Source organism: Anomaloglossus baeobatrachus, chromosome 3, assembly GCF_048569485.1.
Source record: "Anomaloglossus baeobatrachus isolate aAnoBae1 chromosome 3, aAnoBae1.hap1, whole genome shotgun sequence".
NCBI classification, from domain to species: Eukaryota; Metazoa; Chordata; class Amphibia; order Anura; family Aromobatidae; genus Anomaloglossus; species Anomaloglossus baeobatrachus.
In genome coordinates, this window is record NC_134355.1 from 97,239,042 (window position 1) to 97,261,081 (window position 22,040).

General features: G+C 44.6%; 1 protein-coding gene across 1 annotated transcript; it reads left to right on the top strand.

The window, feature by feature from the left end:
- The first annotated feature begins 19,044 nt into the window (after positions 1–19,044).
- Positions 19,045–20,869, top strand: LOC142295015 (somatostatin receptor type 4-like). Its single transcript, XM_075338085.1, has one exon. It carries the CDS (start codon positions 19,279–19,281, stop codon positions 20,449–20,451), a length of 1,173 nt encoding a protein of 390 aa, XP_075194200.1. The 5' UTR covers positions 19,045–19,278; the 3' UTR covers positions 20,452–20,869.
- The last annotated feature ends 1,171 nt before the right edge of the window (positions 20,870–22,040 follow it).

The following is a 22,040-nucleotide window of genomic DNA, read 5'->3' on the forward strand; positions in this document are numbered from 1 at the left end:
ACTTTCTTGAAAATGTTTTTCATTTGGGTGGATGTTGTGAAGGGGTTTTTCGTTTCCCTGTTTGTCTATATCTGTGGGTTCAACCACTCCTGTCCTGGTCCTCCCCTGGGAAGGGGAGCAGGGCAAGGAAGGTGGCACCATTAGAGTTATATCTGGGATTAGGGACAGCTAGGGTCCCCTAATCTAAGAGCCAGCCTAGGAGCCCCAGTCCCCTGTTATCCCCTCACACCCCTTGACAAAAATATAATCACTTTCAACAGAAACATTACCGAGACTGAAGATAAATTTCACATTTTTTGTTATAATGATTAGTAGATTGTTTTTCGAGTCCGGTCTAAACTCTTCATCAGGTTAATATACACAAATAATGTTAGGCTATCTTAAAGACAGAATTTAAATTATTTGCCTTACATTGAACAGTTTAGGATTGTCTGGCTGCTTTTTTCATCCTTTTCAGAATTTAGAACTGAGGAATTTATTGAATCATTTCTGACTATGCCCCTTCCAATTAACTCTATCCACTTTTTCTCTTAGCAAGAAAGGAAAAAGTTGCAAATTCTAGTTAAAATATTCCATGTGCCAAGATATGTAGGTTTTTTTTACACTAAAATACAAGTACAAAGTCTTCCAGCTCCATTCTGAGCTCTATGTGCTGAGATTTTATTGGGAACTGTACTGATGTCTTAGTCTAAATCCCGGAATATAAGGGAACTATCATTGTGACAGCTTGCTCCATGGGTTTGTGGTTCTCTGGAGGTCTGACATTCATTATATGCCACCGTCCTGAAGGGATTCAATAACAGTTCACCTGATTTGACTTTTTATGAACAGTCTCATAAAACAGAATGAACAAAATATTTGATGTTGTCCCTTACTATTAAAATCATAAGATATAGGACACGGAGCAATTTTCTAGAGAGGATATTGAAATATGATGACATGTCTTTAAATAGGAAGGGTCAGAGCTTTCCAATCTATGATATTACCTATGACACTTTATGGGTAAGAAAGTTTAACAATGAAGCAGTAGGAAAGGAAAACTATTGCAGCCTTTGAACTTTTCTATTGTACAATTTCTTTGAAAATACTGTGGACGCCCAAGAAAACAAAAAACACAATCATTGGCTTAGATGTTGAACTTGTAATAAGAATCTTGAGGTCTGTCAAAAACAAGATTGATGATAAAAAGATTTATAGACAGATACTACAATATACTATGACTCACAATTCAAATACCTAATAAAAAACCTAGATAAATGATGTATATGCTATATACAAACCTTTAGGGTTAAGGTTACATTTACTATTAAGAGAGGATTGTTTCAGAATTAAGTTAATGTCACTCATGTATACTTCCCCTCCAATCAATGTCTAAGGCAAGCTTGCACAACATAGGGCACACGGGCCACATGCAGTCTGCCAAAGGGTTTGTTGTAGCTTGCAAGATCAGGAGATGCCAGTTCCAATCTTCCTATAATCAAATGTATTCACACTTTTCAGACACAAACATAAACATTTGAGCACTTGAGCACCAGGACTGCGGCAGAAAAACGCTCATCAGCCCCCACTCTGATATGCAGTATTGTGATGAAGTCAGCTTGCTGCTGACCTAATCACACTGCTGTTGTCACCACAGGTTGGCAGAGACAGTGAGCAAGGCAATGGAAAGTGCTCCATGGAGGAGTCAAAATTAAATGTCCTATTAGATGTTGGGATGGGAGCGTTGGTGTTACTGTGAAGGCATATTATGGGGTAAAGGGGAGGCGGATTGTGAAAGGGGACACAGTGAAGCGAGGTGCAGCGGGGTGGGGACTTTATGTAGAGAGGCAGTGTGGTGTAATATAAAATGGAGTAGTCTGGGGAATATGATGGAAAGGGGCAGTTTTGGGAGATATTTTGTGAGGGGAAGTGTGGGGGTGATATTATGGAGAGAGGCACTGTGGGGTGGATATTATGAAATGGGTCAGTTTGTGGGGATATTTGGAGAGGGACGGTGTGGGGGGGGAATAATGGAAAGGGTCACTGTGGGGGGATATTATGGAAAGTGGCATTTTGGGGGATATTTTAGAGAAGGGCAGTGGAGGGAATATTATGGAGAGCAGCATTGTGGTTGGGACATTATGGAGAGGGACAAAGCGGGGGGATATTTTGTGCAGGAAGAACAGTGAGGGGTAATTCTTCAGGGGCGCAGTATGGGAGATATTTTTTGTATTTATGAGGCAGTACAATGATACTTTTATTTTTAAGGGCTCCATATTGGAAATTTCTGCTGAAGGTGGAGAGGAGGAAAGTTTAGTAAGATGAGTTCAGGGAGTGACATCTCATCATGGCATCTGTACTAGATAGCTACAAACAGGATGGGAATTACTCCAATCAGAGAAGATGTCAGCTTTAAGATACCTGGATGTAAATGTTTAATTGTGATACTGATTAAGTCTCTTTAGTAGTGTGGCTCCTGTATGGTCCATAGTCTAATGATGGCTGGTAACAACAACTCCCAGTATCTCCTTACCATTGTTAAGGACATACTGGGAATTATTGGTGCATATAAAACAATGATGTATGGGGTTTACCTGATATTATAATTGATCACTGTGCTAAGCTTGGTGCTATATACATGTAGTAAATAATAAATATAGTGTCGTATGCTCCACCAATATCACATAAACAGCCGAGCAAAGGGGTGTGAATAAATGTGGTAACAATTTAAAATGTAACCTTTAATAACTACCGATTAAAAGAGTAATAAACCACACAACATAAATGGTTGAAAAACCAACCCAATAGAAAGGAGCAATTTGCAGACTCCTGATATTACCAATTCAGGACAAACTCCACATTAAGAGGGGAAGAAAAAACGATTTCCTCCCTCCGTGGTGATAAATGGAGACAACACTGAAAAGGTTGTCAGACACAGTAACCAGTGTTCAGCAGGGTCATATAGACCACACTTACTAAATCTCGATATAAGAAAGAAACAAAACAATGTAGTCCAATATATAGAGGGGGGAGCCAATTCTTTAGCCTCACATTACCCCTCAATTGGCAACCATCTGACCTTATATGCTCTAAGACCTCCCAACGTGTTTCATAATTCGTTTACTCCTCAGGGGATAATGGTCATGAGACGCTCTGACTTTTTACCCGGGGAGTCCGCCCAGTTAGGTGGTGTGCCTTTTGACCTTATTGGCCGAATTAGGGCCGCCCCCACATACTCACATGACATTTAAGGGCGGTTTTTTGAAAGCTCTGTGCTTTATGCCAGGCCCAGACACAACATGCTGGAGGTCCTTTTCACTGAAGGTAAAGACATACATTCTTTTACAATATGTGCTAGATTACTTCTATAGGTTCAGTCATTACTCTGACTACTTGTTGCTCATTTTTTCAGCTCTCTCATGACCATTATCCCCTGAGGAGTAAGCGAATTATGAAACGCGTTGGGAGGTCTTGGAGCATATAAGGTCAGATGGTTGCCAATTGAGGGGTAATGTGAGGCTAAAGAATTGGCTCCCCCCTCTATATATTGGCCTACATTGTTTTGTTTCTCTCTTATATTGAGATTTAGTAAAAGGTGGTCTATATGACCCTGCTGAACACTGGTTACTGTGTCTGACAACCTTTTCAGTGTTGTCTCCATTTTTATCACCACGGAGGGAGGAAATCGTTTTTTCTTCACCTCTTAATGTGGAGTTTGTCTTGAATTGGTAATATCAGGAGCCTGCAAATTGCTCCTTTCTATTGGGTTGGTTTTACTACCATTTATGTTGTGTGGTTTATTACTCTTTTAATCGGTAGTTATTAAAGGTTACATTTTAAATTGTTACCACATTTATTCACACCCCTTTGCTCGGCTGTTTATCTGTATACATGTAGAAAGAAAAGAAAAAGGAATAGCCATCTCACAACTTTGTAGAATTGTCCAGTGTGCATGGAACAACGTTCTGACGAAGCACAATATACGATCTGTAGAAGAAATTAGAGTTTGTTCTATCTCTCAAAGGAATAAAAGTCAGTTTATTAGAAAAACCTTAAAAACGTGGTATATAGGACACAGGCATCAGAAGAAAGTAGCAAAGCGATGTGTTTCGAACACACTCCAGTGTTCATTCTCAAAGCTTTGAGAAAGTGTGTTCAAAATAAGTCTCATTGCTACTTCCGTCATGTTTTCATTTTTTTTTTTTTTTTGATAAACAGACTTTTTATTCATCAGAAGGTCACAGCGTTTGGTTGATCAGAGATCCGTTTTAGAATCTGCTCATCGCTTATCCTGAGTAGGAGTGTATTTTATCCCATTCCATGTTGAAGGGGATAATGGTCTCTTTTCTATCATCCTACGCTTGACTTGTAGCAGCTAATCTTAGCTGCAGCCATATAAACTCACTGCTCACTCTCTTCTATGCTGAATATAATTCACACTATAACTGACCTCTTTGAAGGAGCCAGGCTCTGGCAAAGCTGTGGTGTTGTTTCTGTTGCAGCTTAGAAGCTTCCAGCTGCAGTAGCTTGTGGAGAACTGTTTCTTGTGTCTTTCCCCTGTTTGTGTTACCTTCCTCATGTTATTTTATTATAGTGTAGAGAGCTGTAGTTGGTACTAGTCAGGGTGGGTTCAAAGCTGGCGAGGGTCTAGGCACATGACGGCAAAAGGGGGGGAAGGAGCCGTCTAAGGCCCATTAGGGAGTGCAGGGATCAGCCTAACATGAGTGTTAGGAGGTCACTCTGATCCCCTTTACCTAGTGCCAGCGCCATCCATTGTATTGTTTCCCTGGTGTCCCCACTATGTTGCATTGCTCTTCGGGGGTTTTCTCATCCCGGGCATGACAGCTTTTCCAATTATTTGCAGTGTTAACCACTTAGTGACCAAGCCAATTTTGACGATTTTTTAAACTCATCAGGTGCTACACAAAAATTAATGGAAAATCGAATGAAGAAAAAAAAATAATGTCTCCTCTAAAATGTTACTTTAGCCCCATTTTATTCATTTTTTTCAAGGGATTGAACAAAAAATGGAAGCACAGTTTGTTACCCACTTTCTTCTGAGCACGTTAATACCCCACATATGGTCAGAAACCTCTGTTTACACAAACTTCAAGGCTCAGAAGGGAAGGCGCGCCATTAGAATTTTGGAACACAAATTTGGCTGAAATAGATTGCCGGCTCCATGTCGCATTTGCAGAGCCCCTAAGATGCCTAAACAGCAAAAACCCTCACAAGTGACCTCTTTTTGGAAACTAGACCAGTTAAGGTATTTATTTAGGGGTTTGTTGAGCATTTGAAGCCTACAGATACTTCACAGAACGTTTTAAAATGTGGATGCAAAAATGAAAATTGAGGTTTTTTTCCACCAAAATGTTATTTTAGCCCCAAATTTGTAACTTTCGCAATTGATAATAGGAGAAAACAAACTGCATACTTTGTTAAGCAATTTGTCCTGAATGTAATGATACCCCATATGTGGTCAAAAACTGCTGTTTTGGACATATGGCAGAGCTCGGAAAGGAAAGAGAGCTATTTAATTTTTGAAGCATAAATGTGTCTGGAATACATTGTGAATCCCATGTTGCATTTCCAGAGCCCCTGACTAGAGATGAGAGAACCTCTAGAGGCTCGAGTTCGACTCAGTTCATCGAACGGAGGCCGTGTTCGAGTTCGGTTTGGCGAACCGTTCGACGAACCTCTCGAACCCCATTGAAAACAATGGGAGGCAATCACAAACACATAAAAACACCTAGAAAACACCTTCAAAGGTGTCCAAAAGGTGACAAAGAACTCCCAAGACACCACAAACACATGGGAAAGTGACAAGGACAAATATTCATGCGAAAGCAAAACAGCTGGATGAGGAAAAAGAGGAGGAGACACAGATATAGGCATGGCATGCCCTTCTAAAATCATGTAAAACACAGCAAGCGGACTCCAAGGAGAGTCTCCCTTTTTTCCAAAAATTTGGCCACACAGACACCCCTTCAGTGGCATCACTTGTGCCCTAGTTGCAAACAATATGTTTTGATTTGCATCAAGCACATTCCAAAATACGCCAGCCTTAACTGTCCCCAGGATGACACCGGGGTAGTAAAGTCCTTGCAGATCCATGACTTGTTCATGTTGATGAACGTTAGTCTGTCCACATTGTAACTGGACAGACGCATGTCAGAGACAATGCTGGCTGCAGGACACGACAAGATCTCCAAGGCGTAAGTGGCGAGCTCAGGCCATTTTTCAAGATTTGAAGCCCAAAATGAGCAAGGCTCCAGTTACAAAGTCATGGCATCGATGTTCATTTGGAGATACTCCTGTATCATCCTCTCCAGCCGTTGACTATGTGTCAGACTTGTTGTCTCTGGTGGCCTTGCAAAGGATGGTCTAAAAAAATTATCAAACGATTCAATAAAATTGCTGTTACCAGCACCAGATACGGTGCTGCTGGTACGGTTAGACTGTTGATGATGAGACAGTCCCATGTTTGTCAAGTTACAACTGGGAGATTCACTCCGTGCACCACTGGTGTTAGGTGGAAAAGCCGAGCTAAGACTGAGTAACAACTTCTCCTGATACTCCTGCATACATGCGTCCCTTTCTATGGCTGGAATCATTTCACAAAATTTGGACTTGTACCGGGGATCTAATAGTGTGGCAACCCAGTAGTCATCATTACTTCTAATTTTGACAATCCGAGGGTCATGTTGTAGGTAGTGCAGCAAGAAGGCGCTCATGTGTCTTGCGCATCCATGCGGACCAAGTCCTCGCTGTGTTTGTGGCATAGAGGTGCTAACCATGCTTTCTTCCTCTGACATCTCCCCCCAACCTCGTTCAACCGAAATTTGACCAAGGTCTCCCTCATCTGCTGAGTCTACCATGTCCATCGAGAGTTCATCCTCCATTTCTTCCTGGTCTCCTGCACCTTCGTCAACATTTTGGCTGCTACCATGCGCCCTTGTTAATCCCTCTCCCCCACCGTCCCATGCCTGCCACCTTGGTGAAGATGAACGTCTGGACCTTGTAGATGTTGTTATCCCTTGCGCATATGAATCCTCCTGTACTTCCTCCCCTTCCTCTTGTCCGACCCCCTGACTCCGAATAGTGTTTAGCGTGTGCTCCAGCATGTAAATGACTGGAATTGTAATGCTGATAATGGCATTGTCAGCGCTAAACATATTCGTCGCCATGTCGAAACTGTGCAGAAGGGTGCATAGGTCCTTGATCTGAGACCACTCCATCAGCGTGATCTGCCCCACCTCTAGATCTCGTTGGCCCAGGCTATACGTCATAACATATTGCACCAGGGCTCGGCGGTGCTGCCACAGTCACTGTAACATGTGGAGAGTCGAATTCCAGCGTGTCGGCACATCGCATTTCAGGCGATGAACCGGCAGGCCGAATGACCTCTGGAGCGATGCAAGTCGGTCAGCTGCGGCGGTTGAACGGCAGAAGTGAGCAGAGAGTGACCGTGCCCTGTGCAGGAGCCCATCTAGGCCGGGATAGAGGGTTAAAAATTGCTGGAAAGCAAAGTTCAACACGTGAACCATACAAGGCCCATGTGTCACCTTGCCCTGGCGAAGGGCCGCACCCAGGTTTGCAGCATTGTCGCACACGGCCTTCCCTGGCTGCAGGTTGAGTGGAGACAACCATTTACGAAACTCGGACCGCAGAGCTGACCACAACTCATCTGCTGTGTGACTCTTATTTCCAAGACATTTCAAGCTAAAGACCGCCTGATGCCGTTGAGCTCTGCTGCCAGCATAGTAAGGAGGTGTGCAGGATTCCTTGTGCGCAGTTGAAACGCGGGTTGCCTGACCAGGCAGGCTTGGGGTGGAGGTGGAGGATCCAGACGAGGTTGAGGAGGCAGAAGCAGGGGAGGAACTTCGACATACAGAGGATTGAAACACAAGTCGTGGGGACGGCAAGACTTGTTCAGCAGACCCTTCTCCATCTCTCACCATAGTTACCCAGTGCCCAGTCAGCGACATGTAATGACCCTGTCCATGCTTACTGGTCCAAGTATTGGGGGTGAAATGCACCCGGTCACACATAGAGTTTCTCAAGGAAGCGGTGATGTTGTGTGCAACATGCTGGTGTAGCGTAGGCACACCTTTCTTGAATAAGTAGTGGCGACTGGGAATCTGGTACTGGGGCACTGCGATGGACATAAGGTCTCGAAAATCCTCTGTGTCCACCAGGCGGAAAGGCAGCATTTCGGTAGCCAAGAGCGTACAGAGGGATAAAGTCAACCTCTTAGCTTTGTCATGGCTCGGAGGAAATGGCCTTTTATTTGTCCACATCTGAGGACCGAAATCTGGCTGCTGTGTGAAGACGGTGTTGAGTAGGGTGTCCCTGCAAAACTTTAGGTCTGTGAGGAAAGTGCAGGCGGAGACATGATGTTGCCTTCATCCAAAGTTGGTGCTCTCGATGTCTGAGAGAGCTGTACACCAGCCTTTGTTTCCCCTTCCAAACCAACTGACGACCTACCAAGCAAACTGCCTGTTGTGGTTAAAGTGGTGGAAGGTGTGCATGGAAGAACAGGTTTGACAGCTGTCCCCACCCATAGTCATAGAAGATGAAGAGCACGCGGATGCACTGGAAGGGGCAGGCGGTGGATGGCACGCTCCGCTAGGCCGCATTGCAGCACGGTTACCTTCCCACTGGGACTTATGCTTGTATTCATGTGACGATTCATGGAAGAAGTTGTCAAACTGGTGAGGTTTTGGCCTCCACTTATAGATTGCCAACAAATTTTACATATCACATGATTTGGGAGATCCTTTGTAAGGTCAAAAAAGGACCAGGCTAGGCAAGGCTTAGAGGACATGTGACCTGCAGAGCCACCCCGACTTGTGCTCAGAGGCAGAGTGGTGGCTTAGGATACACTTGTTGACGTGCTTCCAGTACTCCGACTCTGTCCAGGAAGGCGCAAGGTTACTTCATCGTCAGTTGCATCCTACTCCACTGCCTCTGATGACCTCCTCGAGTGCCCGACTGAGGGTTGACAGTAAGTGGGATCTAGAACTTCATCATCAAGCATTGTGTTTGCACTCCCCTCGCCCTCAGACCTAACCTCTTCCTGCCCTGACTGAATAGTTAAGTTGTCATCCCAGTCTGGTATCTGCGTCTCATCGTCATCTGTACGTTCCTCATTGTCTCCACCAACAGGTGTAACAGTTTGGGAATGAGGGTCTACATTATGCTCAGAAACTTGGTCATCAGGGCCTGAATCTGACTGACAAAGCTTCTGGGCATCACTGCAGACCATTTCCTGGTCTGTACTCACTGTAGCTTGGGAGCAGACCTCTGATTCCCAGCCTATAGTGTGACTGAACAGCTCGGCAGACTCAGCCATCTCTGTTACACCATACTCTGCAGGACGGGTGGAGACTTGAGAGCTGAGAGAAAGCAAGTGCGATTGGGATGACAACTCAGAGGAATGTTGTTTTTTGGATTTTGAAGTTGAGGTGGAGGAAAGGCCACTTGTTGTAGCACTTGAGATCCATTCAAGCATGTGTTTTTTTTGTGCATCATCTACCTTTGTTCCAGTTGTTTGGTTCCGTAAAAAAGGGAGCACATCGGATTGGCCACGGAAAGTAGTAGACATCTTACTTTTGCTGGAAGATGGCCTATCTTCAGAAGATGTTAATGTACCTTTCACACCTTCCCCATGGACACAAACTTTTTTTCCTTTTCCAACACGCCTGTTCCCCTTTCCACCAGCATCTGTCCCTTTGCCACTCATTTTGTTAGCGACAAGATTGGCCACTTAAAATGTGGTAGCAAAAATGTGCAGGATGGTAGAAAGCAGAGGTGGTGGAACTTGCTTGGCACCAGTGGGACACTAATTTAGTATAGCAGAAACTTTTGGAATGCCACTAAGTTTCAGCACTGTTTGCTATAGGCCCCCTTCACACGTCCGTCAAACACGTGCGAGTTTGGTCCGTCCCGTATATACCGGAGACACGGACAAACGTGCACCAATGTTATTTAATGTTTGAGGACACATGTGCATTTTTCAGTAAGGTCCGTGTGTCCGTGTGCGTGCTGCGTTTGTGTCTCCGTTTTGCACGGAAGCATGTCCGTTTTCAGCACGCAACACGCAAGCACGGACCCAATGAAAGTCAATGGGTCTGTGCGCACGCCCGAGTGACACGGACGCATCTCTGTATGCTCCGTGTATGTTTTGTGCTTTTTTCATGTGATGTCGGTCTTTTTTCTTTTTCTGTTTCGTTCTCTCCCTCAGTCCGTCGGTCGGTCGGTCTCTCTCTATGTCTGTCGGTCGGTCTCTCTGTCTTATCTGTCCCTCTCGCTGTCTGTCGGTCAGTTCCCCCCCCCTCTCTCATACTTACCGTTCACCGATCTCCGGCGCGGCGCTGCACTGCTGTTATAAAAGCTCCGGCGGCTTTTCCTCTTTTGAAAAAGCCGGCCGCTCACTAATCAATCTCGTATTCCCTGCTTTCCCTGCCCACCGGCAAATATGATTGGTTGCAGTGAGACACGCCCACACGCTGAGTGACAGCTGTCTAACTGCAACAAATCACAGCCACCGGTGGGCGTGTCACTATGGAGCAGAGAAATAAATAAATAAATAATTTAAAAAAACGGTGTGCGGTCCCCCTCCTATTTTAATACCAGCCAGATAAAGCCATACGGCTGTAGGCTGGTATTCTCAGGATGGGGAGCCCCACGTTATGGGGAGCCCCTCAGCCTAACAATATCAGCCAGCAGACACACAAAATTGCCGCATACATTAGATGCGACAGTTCTGGGACTGTACCCGGCTCTTCCCGATTTGCCCTGGTGCGTTGGCAATCGGGGTAATAAGGAGTTAATGGCAGCCCATAGCTGCCACTAAATCCTAAATTAATCATGTCAGGCGTCTCCCCGAGATACCTTCCATGATTAATCTGTAAGTTACAGTTAAAAAACAGACACACCCGAAAAATCCTTTATTTGCAATAAAAAACACTACCACATACCCTCATTCACCACTTTATTCAGCCCGAAAAAGCCCTCCATGTCCGGCGTAATCCACGGACCTCCAGCGTCGCATCCAGCTCTGCTACATGGAGGTGACAGAAGCTGCAGAAGACACAGCCGCTCCTGTCAGCTCCACGCAGCAAATGAGGTGAGTAGCGCGTTTCTGTAGCCAACAGCTTGCAGATGGTGAAAGTCAACCTCTTAGCTTTGTCATGGCTAGGAGGAAATAGTCTTTTACTTGTCCCCATCTGAGGGACTGAAGGCTGGCTGCTGTGCTGAGATGGCGTTGAGAAGGGTGTCCCTAGAAAACTGCTGGTCTGTGAGGAAAGTGCAGGCGGAGAAATAATGTTGCCTTCATCCAAAGGTGGTGCTCTCAATGTCTGAGAGAGCTCAACAACAGCAGCTGTTTCCATATCCAAAACAACTGACAACCTGCCAATCACACTGCCTGTTGCGGGTAAAGAGGCGGAAGGTCTACGTCCAAAAGCATGTGTGACTGCTGTCCCCACAATCACAGAGGATGAAGAGCACATGGATGAACTTGAAGGGGCAGACGGTGGTTGTCCCTCTCCGCTAGGCCGCATTGTAGCACAGTGAGCTTCCCACTGCGACTTATGCTTCATATCTATGTGACGGTTCATGGACGAAGTACTCAAACTACTGAGTTTTTGGCCTCTACTTAGATATTGGTAACAAATCTTACAGATGACATGAGTTGGGTGATTCTTTGCGATGTCAAAAAAGGACCAGGCTAGGCAATGCTTAGAGCCCATCCGACCTGCAGAGTCACCACGACTTGTTCTCAGAGGCAGAGTTGTGGCTGAGGATGCAGTTGTTGACGTGCTTCCAGTACTCTGTTAGGTGAAACCTAACCTCATCGTCAGTAGCATCCTCCTCCACCTCCTCTGCTGACCTCATCGACTGCCTGACTATGGGTTGACAGTAGGTGGGATCTACAACTTCATCATCACCCTGTCTGTTTGCACTCCCCTCATCCTCAAAGCCAACCTCTTCCTGCCCTGACCGAATACTTAAGTTGTTATTCCAATCAGGTATCTGAGTCTCATCGTCATCAGCTTATTCCTCATTGTCTCCACCAAGAGGAGTTACAGTTTGGGAATGAGGGTCTACATTATGCTCAGAACCTTCTTCATCTGGGCCTGGATCCAACTCACAAAGCTTCTGGGCATCAGTGCAGATCATTTCCTTGTCTGGACTCACTGCAGCTTTGGAGCAGACCTCTGATTCCCAGGCTATAGTGTGACTGAACAGCTCTGCAGACTCAACCATCTCTGTTACCCCATACTATGCAGGGCGGGTGGAGACTTGAGAGCTGGTAGAAAGCAAGTGTGATTGGTATGACAACTCAGAGGACTGGAGTCTTTGGGATGTTGAAGTTGAGGTGGAGGAGAGGCCACTTGATGGAGCACTTGCGATCCTTTCAAGCATCTGCTGTTTTTGTGCCTCATCTACCTTTGGTAGCAATGCTTGTTTCCGTAACAATGGGATCATATCAGCTTGTCCACGGAAAGTAGTAGACATCTTACTTTGGCTGGAAGATGGTCTTTCTTCAGCAAATGTTACTGTTGCTTTACCACCTACCCCACGGACACAAACTTTTTTCCCCTTTCCAACACGCCTGTTCCCCTTTCTACCAGCATCTGGCCTTTTGCCACTCATTTTGTTTGTGAATAGTGCTGAGTGGGCCCGGACTGTAAATGTCCGGATCCGCGCGGTTTCAGCACTATTTCTGGGCCTGATCCGGGCGTGGGATTCCGGCTGCACGATCCGGAACCGGCAATTAATAAAAACACATGCACACACTTCTGACAGGAGCGTGCATGTGTTTCTAGGTACATGCACGCTCATGTTCAGACAGTGGCAGGCTGTGCCGTGTGATGGCATGTGAGACCCAGACACATCTGATAGGAGCGTGCATGTGTTTCTAGGTACATGCACGCTCATGTTCAGACAGCAGCAGGCTGTGCTGTGTGATGTCAGACCCGCACGAGTCTGACATTGCATCACCCGCACACACTTCTGACAGGAGCGTGCATGTGTTTCTAGGTACATGCACGCTCATGTTCAGACAGTGGCAGGCTATGCCGGGTGATGTCATGTCAGACCCGCACGAGTCTGACAGCGCATCCAAGGCACAGCTGCACACTTCTGACAGGAGCGTGCATGTGTGTGCAATTTTATCCCACATCTGCATCTCCTGGCAAAAAACAGCCAAAAACCAGCAGTATGAAAACCATTTCATTACCGTTTTCTGCCAGGAGATGCAAATTTGTTGGTGAAGTAATACACCAAAATCCTGCACCAAATTTGCACCTCCTGGCACAAGACCGCACAAAAATAGCATCTAAACGTTTGTTTCTTTTTAATTTTTGGACCAAGGGATGTAAATTGTGTGATTATTACATTTTTACACCATATTCCGGCACCTAATCTACAGCTCCTGGTAAAAATAACCGCGGCAAAACAATTGCGTCAAAACACCGCGTTTTTTTGTCAGGAGGTCTAGAGTGGATACAGGAATATGGTGTAAAAATCTCAGCATCAAATTTGCATCCCTTGGTCTCCAAAAATAAAAAAAATAAAAAAAAATTCTGCCACAGGTGGAAATTTGGTGCTGAAAGCTGGTGCAGACGATTTCTGCAGCAATGGTGCACCTCCTGGCAAAAAAACACGGCAAAAATCGCGGAAAAAGAACCGCGGCAAGAACCGCAGCAAAAAATTGCGTCAAAACACCGCGTTTTTTTGCCAGGAGGTGTAGATTGGATGCAGGAATTTGGTATAAAAATGTCAGCACAAAATCTGCATCTCTTGGCCAAAAAAACTGCGATTTTTCTGCTAGGAGATGCAGGTCTGTAAACTCAGTGACCTCCGCCTGAGGTCAGGTTACCTGCGATCGCAGATGAAGGACCGTGGGAACCTGAGTGACGTCACCACTCAATGCGCAGCTCATTCATTCTCTGGAGCTCACAGAGAGCGGTCGGTCGTGCCACTCTCTGTGATATTCAGATGTAGCAGAGCTGAAGCGGCGTAGGACGTCCTGTGGATTACATCGGAGCTGCAGGGTGTTTGGGGTTAATAAAGAGAAGCAGGTGGTGTTTTGTATTTTATTCCAAATAAAGGATTTTTCTCTGTGTCTTGTTTATTTACTTTCACTTACAGGTGTGTGTGATGCAGGTATCTGATAGACGCCTGTGCCATCACACGAAGCTAGGGTTTAGTAGCAGCTATGTGCTGCTATTAACCCCTGCTATTACCCCGACTGGAACCGTATCACGTCAGCGGGAAGAGCCAGTAGCGCACACCGGTATGGTCGCATCTAATAGATGAGGCATTACCGGACGGCTGCGGGCTGAGGATATATCAGCCCCCAGCCAGCGTTATCTTGGCTGGGGATGAAAATAGGGGGAACTGCACGTCGGTTTTTTTTTTTACTTTCACCGGAATCACACATGCGAGGGGCTCACGTGAGTCTGCCATGGCAGCACCCGGCAGCCTCGCACGTGTGACTCTGGGCACTGTATACGCAGCACAGATACAGCGTGACGGCTGGGGCTGCAGCCCCGCGCTATACCTGTGCTGCCGAGTGCTTATTTTTACCACTGTGAACAGACCGACAGACTGTACTGCTTTCCCCGCCCACTGGCCGTCCTGGCGCCTATGATTGGTTGCAGTTAGCTGACACGCTGCCACTCAGGGTGGGGGCGTGTCTAGCTGCAACCAACACGAGCCGGTGGGCGGGGAAAACAATGAATATTGAATTGTCGGCTCCGGAAGGTAACAGCCTGACCCGGAAGGAGTGTGCCGCCATGACAGCTCCTCGGTGAGTATGCCGCACTTGCTCCTAGCCCCCTAGCCCCTTCACAAACATTTTTAACCTCCGGATTCCGGTCCCTCTTCACATATATGGGCACCGGATTCTGAAGCGGATCGGACTTATTTTTAAGTCTGTTAATGATCCGCCGGCCCCGGATTATTGGCATCCCGCTCAACTCTATTTGTGAACAAATTGGACACTGTTCGTTGCAGTTAAAAATTGCATAGCAGAAATGTAAAGGTGGTGCAGAATGCACTGGTGGCGTAGCTTTCTTGTCAGCAGAGGAATGTCACTGACTATCCCAGACAATGATACTCTGCCCCAAAGAATTACCTGCACTTTTTGCATTTAAAATTGCGTAGCAGAAATTAAGAGGTGGTGTAGAATTGAGAGGTGGTGTAGCTTTCTTGTCAGCAGAGGAACGTCACTGACTATCCCAGACAACGTTACTGTGCCCCAAAGAATTGCCTGCACTTTTTGCAGTTAAAATTGCGTAGCAGAAATGGAGAGGTGGTGTAGCTTTCTTGTCAACAGAGGAATGTCAATGACTATCCCAGACAATGATACTATGCCCCAAAGAATTGCCTGCACTTTTTTCAGTTAAAATTGCGTAGCAGAAATGGAGAGGTGGTGTAGAATGCACAGGTGGTGTAGCTTTCTTGTCAGCAGAGGAACCTCACTGACTATCCCAGACAATGATACTATGCCCCAAAGAATTGCCTGCACCTTTTGCAGTTAATTTGTCGTAGCAGAAATGGAGAAGTGGTGTAGAATGGAGAGGTGGTATAACTTTCTTGACAGCTGAGATACGTCACTGATTATCCCCGACAATGATACAATGCCCCAAAGAATTGCCTGCACTTTTTGCAGTTAAAATTGCGTAGCAGAAATGTAGAGGTGGTGTAGCTTTCTTGACAGCTGAGGTACATCACTGACTATCCCCGACAATAATACTATGCCCCAAGGAATTGCCTGAGCTGATTCAGACAGACGCTGTGAAAAACCCTTGCACAGCGCTGGCACAGACCTGCCTAGCAAAAATGGCTATGAACTGCTCTAATCTAGCCCTGAAAAGGGCTGAAATTAAAACTAGTCCCTACTCCCTAAACCGATGTCTCAATTGCACTTTATAGCGCCCACAGCAGCAGCAGCGGGAGTGGTGACTGTCACACACCCGCAGCACTGAGATAATGGCGGTGATGGGGAAAATGGCCGGGTCTTATAGGGTAAGGACATGTGACATACACAGCCAATGAAACATGCCCTTGCTTGTCTGGCAAAAATCCACTTTGCTGTGTCTGTCTGTGATTGGCTGACAGCCTGGCCCGCCCCACTATACGCGCGGTTAGGGAAAAAAAATGGCGATTCTTTCAGCACTCAGCAGCACTGATCTAAACGCCGTCCCCCCCGCACACTATACGCTCAATTTTTGATAATATCATTAGTAACAGTGACTGACAGTATTACAGTGAAAAGCCAGCTAGTAACTAGCTACGCTTTTGGTGATCGAACCGTTATCGAATGGTAACTTGAACGGCTGAACGTGAAGCAAATTGTTTTAGTTCGTCGAACGACTTGAACACTGCCCAAAACAACTCGAATTTGAAATTGGCGAACGGTTCGATTCGAACACTGCTCATTTCTAGTCAGGTGTCATGTTGTATTTTGGATTTTTAAAGCAGGGTGTATTTATTTTAGGCCTCCGACACACGTGAAAATCACGCACGTGCCGAGAGACACGTATTTCCCCTGTGTGTTGCGTGCAGGTAAGTACGTGTCTCTGGTACGTGTGGGCCACGTGTGTTCTCCGCATGCTATCCGTGATAACATATGGAGAACAGGTTATTTGCATACTCACGTGGTCCTTCCTTCTGTCCGTGGTGCTGATCTTCGGTCTACAGCCCTGCCGTCTCCCCGCTGCTGCTGCTGCTGGCCGCAGTGAAGTGAATATTAAATGAGAATAATGAGCGGTGGTCAGCAGAAAGTGACAGCAGCGGCAGAGACATGAGGGCAGGAGAAGGTAAGTTAATTTTTTTTTTTTTTCACTGACACGTGTGTTTTCTCCGGCGCATGTCACACGGGACCGCATCCACACTACACCCGTGTGGTACGGGTGCGGGCCGTGTAACACCCGTGCTGCCGGAGAAAACACTGACATGTCAGTGTGTAGAAAAACGCACACACGTACAAATGCACATGGACACACATTCCGTGTGGTTTTACGTGTGTGTGCCTTCTACAATAGGGTAGCATTGCTGTACGTGTCTCCGTGCCGCCGGTATGTGTAAAAAATGGCAAACACGTACCGGCAGCACGGATGTGAGTCGCAGGGCTTAAACAGGTTTTTTGTTGCTTTTTTATGCACATACATAATTTTCACACTTTTTTCCCTATAAGGCTGCAGACACATTAGCGAATGGCTTCGGAGGCGAGAGCAACAGATGCGATATGCTAATGACCCTCGGCTCAGGCTCTGCTGTGAGCATGAGCCGAGTGTCATGCAACTGTAACTCGATCCTGCAATCGAGGGTGGGCGCTGCACAGGAGAGGGAGGGGTTAAGCCCCCCATCTCCTCCATTGTCAGCTTGTGCGTATATCGCACTGCACTAGGATAACATCCGAGTGCAGTCCGATGTTTCTCTCGCACCACTTGAATAGGTGTGAGTGATATGGCTCTCGCAGACAATCGCAGCATGCTGTGATTTTTTCCTCAGTCCATTTAGGGGTGAGAAAAAAATCGCTGATCTGAGCTGCAGCATTGTCTAACATGGGGCCAAGTGCAATTAGAGATTTTCTCGCATTGCACTCGTCCGATTTCTACGCTTGCATGAGCGTGCCCTAAATAAAACACTTGGGCAATTTAGAAAAAAAAAATGTAAATGCTAGAAACAAAAATACACCCAAAGACTTAAAAATTGCCATGTCTGGCAACAATAATGTTTTATATAAAAAATGGATGCTCAGCATGAAACATAAAATATGAATCCACCACTTTTAAGATTCTGATGTGATAATATTGCATATAATGGGTCCCTATGTGGGCAAATAAAATAGCAATGCAATTTTTGCCCAAGATCACAATATACTGTATATCAAAGGGATAAGTCACGGAGTAGTTCCTGCTATTCAGGTTCAGATATCAGGGTCAATTTTACAGCAATGGTTCAATTAAAAATAGATCATTTTTGTTCCACCTTCCCATAGAGATCAATTGGTCTATCAATTTATTGATTATTCTCTTCAATCAGTCCAATGTTTTTACATCTGCTAAATTTTCAGTCTGATGAATCCTCTACTTGTTACGATGGGAAACAAAATGTGATATGAAAGTGAAGAAGGAAATAATAAAACAAAACTATACTACATAAAGGAGAATAAAACACAGTATTTTGGCTCCATATTTAGAGACCAATGGGCAGATCGCTCCCTAGTCTGTGGCTTTGGGATGCTGTGAAGGATACGGTTGGATCCTAGAAATATTATTTGCCATGGTGATAGAGATTGGATTAAATGCGGCTGTTTATTATTCACACAACATAAGATCCGATTTGGAAAGGAAATAAAATTCCCTTTACATAACCAGTCCTTTTATAAACCTAATTAGTAAATGACAAGCATGTGCTGCCCCTCATCATCACAGCTCTGCAATCTGATTGTTTTCAACATGTAGCATGTGATAAAAGGCATGAGTTCAGCTACAATCTGACATCGCATGGATGTATTGGGGGAATGTAGCAGAGCTCAGTTTGTTATCGGATGCACAAACTGAGCTCTGCTACATTCATCCAATACATCCATGCTATGTCAGATTGTAACGGAACTCATTTGATAAATCCTTGTGGGATATGCTTACAATTGTAGGTAATCCTAATTTATTTATTTAATTATTTAATTTATTGATAAACACCACACTATGCAAAATTAATGCAACACCCAAGACTGATTATTTAATACATCTATACTTTATCCTATATATATATAGTGTCAGATATAAGCTTTAGCTTTGCACAGACTTTAAGAGCTACATATGTCCCTATAGCCTGTGTCTGCTGGCACTTGTAGTTCTTTACTAGGCTTTCCAGTCACATGTCGGAACACTAGCCAAGATTTTAAGATTGAACACATGCAGATTATTGGTCCATGAATATTGGGCTTATCTCAGGAGTCACTATGCATTTTACAGGGAGGTGACTGTATCCAATGAATGAAGTCATCATAGTCAGATGAGCTGATGCCAATAATAGCATGGACACAAGCATCTAATGATAATTCAAGTGAAGAAGTGGTGATGCCTGCAGCCAATGCACAGAAGGAGCTCAGCCAGGGAGAGCATACACAGGGAAGGAGCTCTAGCCTGCATCATCCATCACACATCTCTCCCTCCCTCCTCTTTCTTCTACACAGAGGCTCAGAAATCCATTTGAAAGCAGAGGATCTCCGCTATAGCTGCTTCTCCACTGCATTCCTATGGGACACTTACAATGACTACATCCCCTGATCTCCTGGTGCCTGTGGAGGCCAAGGTCCTGTTGAACACATGGAACCAGTCCAGGGACATTACAGAGCTTTTGCCCCCCTTCAATGTTGTCAGCATCAACAGCAAAAATACTAGCAGCACCAATGCCCCCATGGAGACTGAGAGGGATGTGAGCATGATAGTCATCCAGTTCATCTATGCCATCGTGTGCCTCATTGGGCTGATTGGGAACTCCATGGTGATTTTTGTCATCCTGAGATATGCCAAGATGAAAACAGCGACCAACATCTACATCTTGAACTTGGCTATAGCTGATGAGTTGTTCATGTTGAGTGTGCCCTTCTTGGCAGCCTCTGCAGCCCTGCAGCACTGGCCCTTTGGCTCAGGAATGTGCCGCACTGTCCTCAGTGTGGATGGGATTAACATGTTCACAAGTGTCTTCTGCTTGACTGTGCTCAGTGTGGACAGGTATGTGGCTGTGGTCCATCCTCTGCGGGCAGCTAGGTACAGAAGACCCACTGTGGCCAAGATGATCAATATCTGTGTTTGGATTGTGTCCCTCTTGGTCATTTCCCCCATCCTAATTTTTGCAGACACAGAGTCCTCCAAGAATGGGGTCGTAGTTTGCAATCTCATGTGGCCAGAGCCCACATGGTCAACTGTGTTTGTCATCTACACCTTTCTGCTGGGTTTCTTCTTACCTGTGGTGGCCATCTGCTTATGTTATATCCTCATCATTGTAAAAATGCGAGCAGTGGCTTTGAAAGCTGGATGGCAACAGAGGAAGAAATCAGAGAAGAAGATTACCAGAATGGTCCTCATGGTTGTCACAGTGTTTGTTATTTGCTGGATGCCCTTCTACATTGTCCAGCTTCTGAACCTGTTCTTACCCCACATGGATGCCACCATCAACCATGTCTCCATTATATTAAGTTATGCGAACAGTTGTGCCAACCCCATCCTCTATGGCTTCTTCTCAGATAACTTTAAGAGGTCCTTTCAGAGGATCGTTTGTTTTCGTTGGCTGGAGAATGGCACTGATGAACCAGTGGATTATTATGCCACAGCCCTGAAGAGTAAGGTGTGTAATAACCATCCCCTGGACTTCCAACAGGAGCCCCTCCAGTCCGACCCTTGTTACAAACATGGAACAATCACTAGGACCACTACCTTATAGTAGACCCAGAAGATGCCTTGTCCAATAACTGCTGCTAGCCGCACATGCTACTACTGTTCTACCTGAGGTTTACATGTGTTTCCAATTGTTATGTGTGCCCACTTTGTATTTATGATGGAATTGAGTGAGCTTAATAAATGATCAGTCTGGCCTGAAACAGCTATTTCTTCCCCTACATTTCTTATTATCACATTACATTGTCATTGCTGCTTCATTTCAACTCTTATGACCAAGTAGCTACAGCCTATAACTAAGAACGATATTGCTGTGTTCTACAAAAGTGAGATGTTACATTGTGAAAGGTCAATGTTTCATAATATCCCTCCATCTGTATCAATAGAGAATAATAATGGAAGGAAAGGATGCAATAGAGGTCAGTAGGAGGTCTGGACAGTCTGAGCTGATGCACTTAAAGTTACACCAATCAGCACATCCAATAATGATATATATATATATATATATATATATATATATATATATATATATATATATATATAAAAATATAAATATATATATAGATTTAAAGTGGTTCAATTCTGCAATATTTCAGTTTATAATAATATGTATCATTGTATAAGGAGCTTGCCATGTAGCAATAGGTGGGAAAGCATTACCTTGTATACAGATATTTCCTGCTTTACTGCACTTCCAGGAGCTCAGACCACTGACAGTACGATTTATCCTAGTATTATGTATAAATTTGTCCTATTATTTATCGATTTTCTCCTAAAATACAGTGGAAACTAATATGCTTGTGAATAATTGTAGAACTTCAAGTCCCAGCATGGCGTAATACATGTAGTTATATAACTCCAGGGTCACAGACTGTCCTTATTATACAGGTCAATATTATCTGTGGGTTTGTGGAAAAGGGATGCATTATGCGGACTACAGATTCAGAACACTATACATACCTCTGTAAAAATAAATTAATTAAATAAATAAATAAATAAATGAATGAATAATGCAGCAATCTCCAGTGCTCCAAAACAGCAAATCCAGTGAGAAGGTGCCTATTTATTTATAAATTATTATCCCAAATCTGCCAAAATAGTAACAAATATCCAGCATTTCTCTGTGGATTTGCTGTTTTGGAGTGATGTCCTTTATCTTGAGAAGTATCTGTTGCAGGCTCTGTGGTAAGGAGCCTGGGGACTGTGGCCACTCACATAGTGGGGGGGTTCTAACATTGTAGAAATATGTCCAGGTGCATTCAGTGTATTTCCTTCACATTCATTGCCGGCTTTCTCTAGAGAAAAAAATCACAAATGTTTAAATTTCTGTTTTACCAAAATTGCACCAAAATACAACTGCTGTTTTATTTATTTTTTTTTCAGTTTTCCAAGTGTTTTGTGCTTTTTTATTATTATTATTATTATTATTATTATTATTGTTATTATTGTTTTTTTTTTTTTCTTTGCAGTTCTTCAAGCTATTTTCAGTTTCCGTTTAAAAAAATAGTATCTTTTTTACATGTAATTTACCAGGCAATTTTAAGGTACAGTATATCTAAGAAACCATTGGATTATAATGATGTGTGTTCACTGAGCTTTTCAAGGAATTTTTTGGAGTAGATATTGACTAGTAAG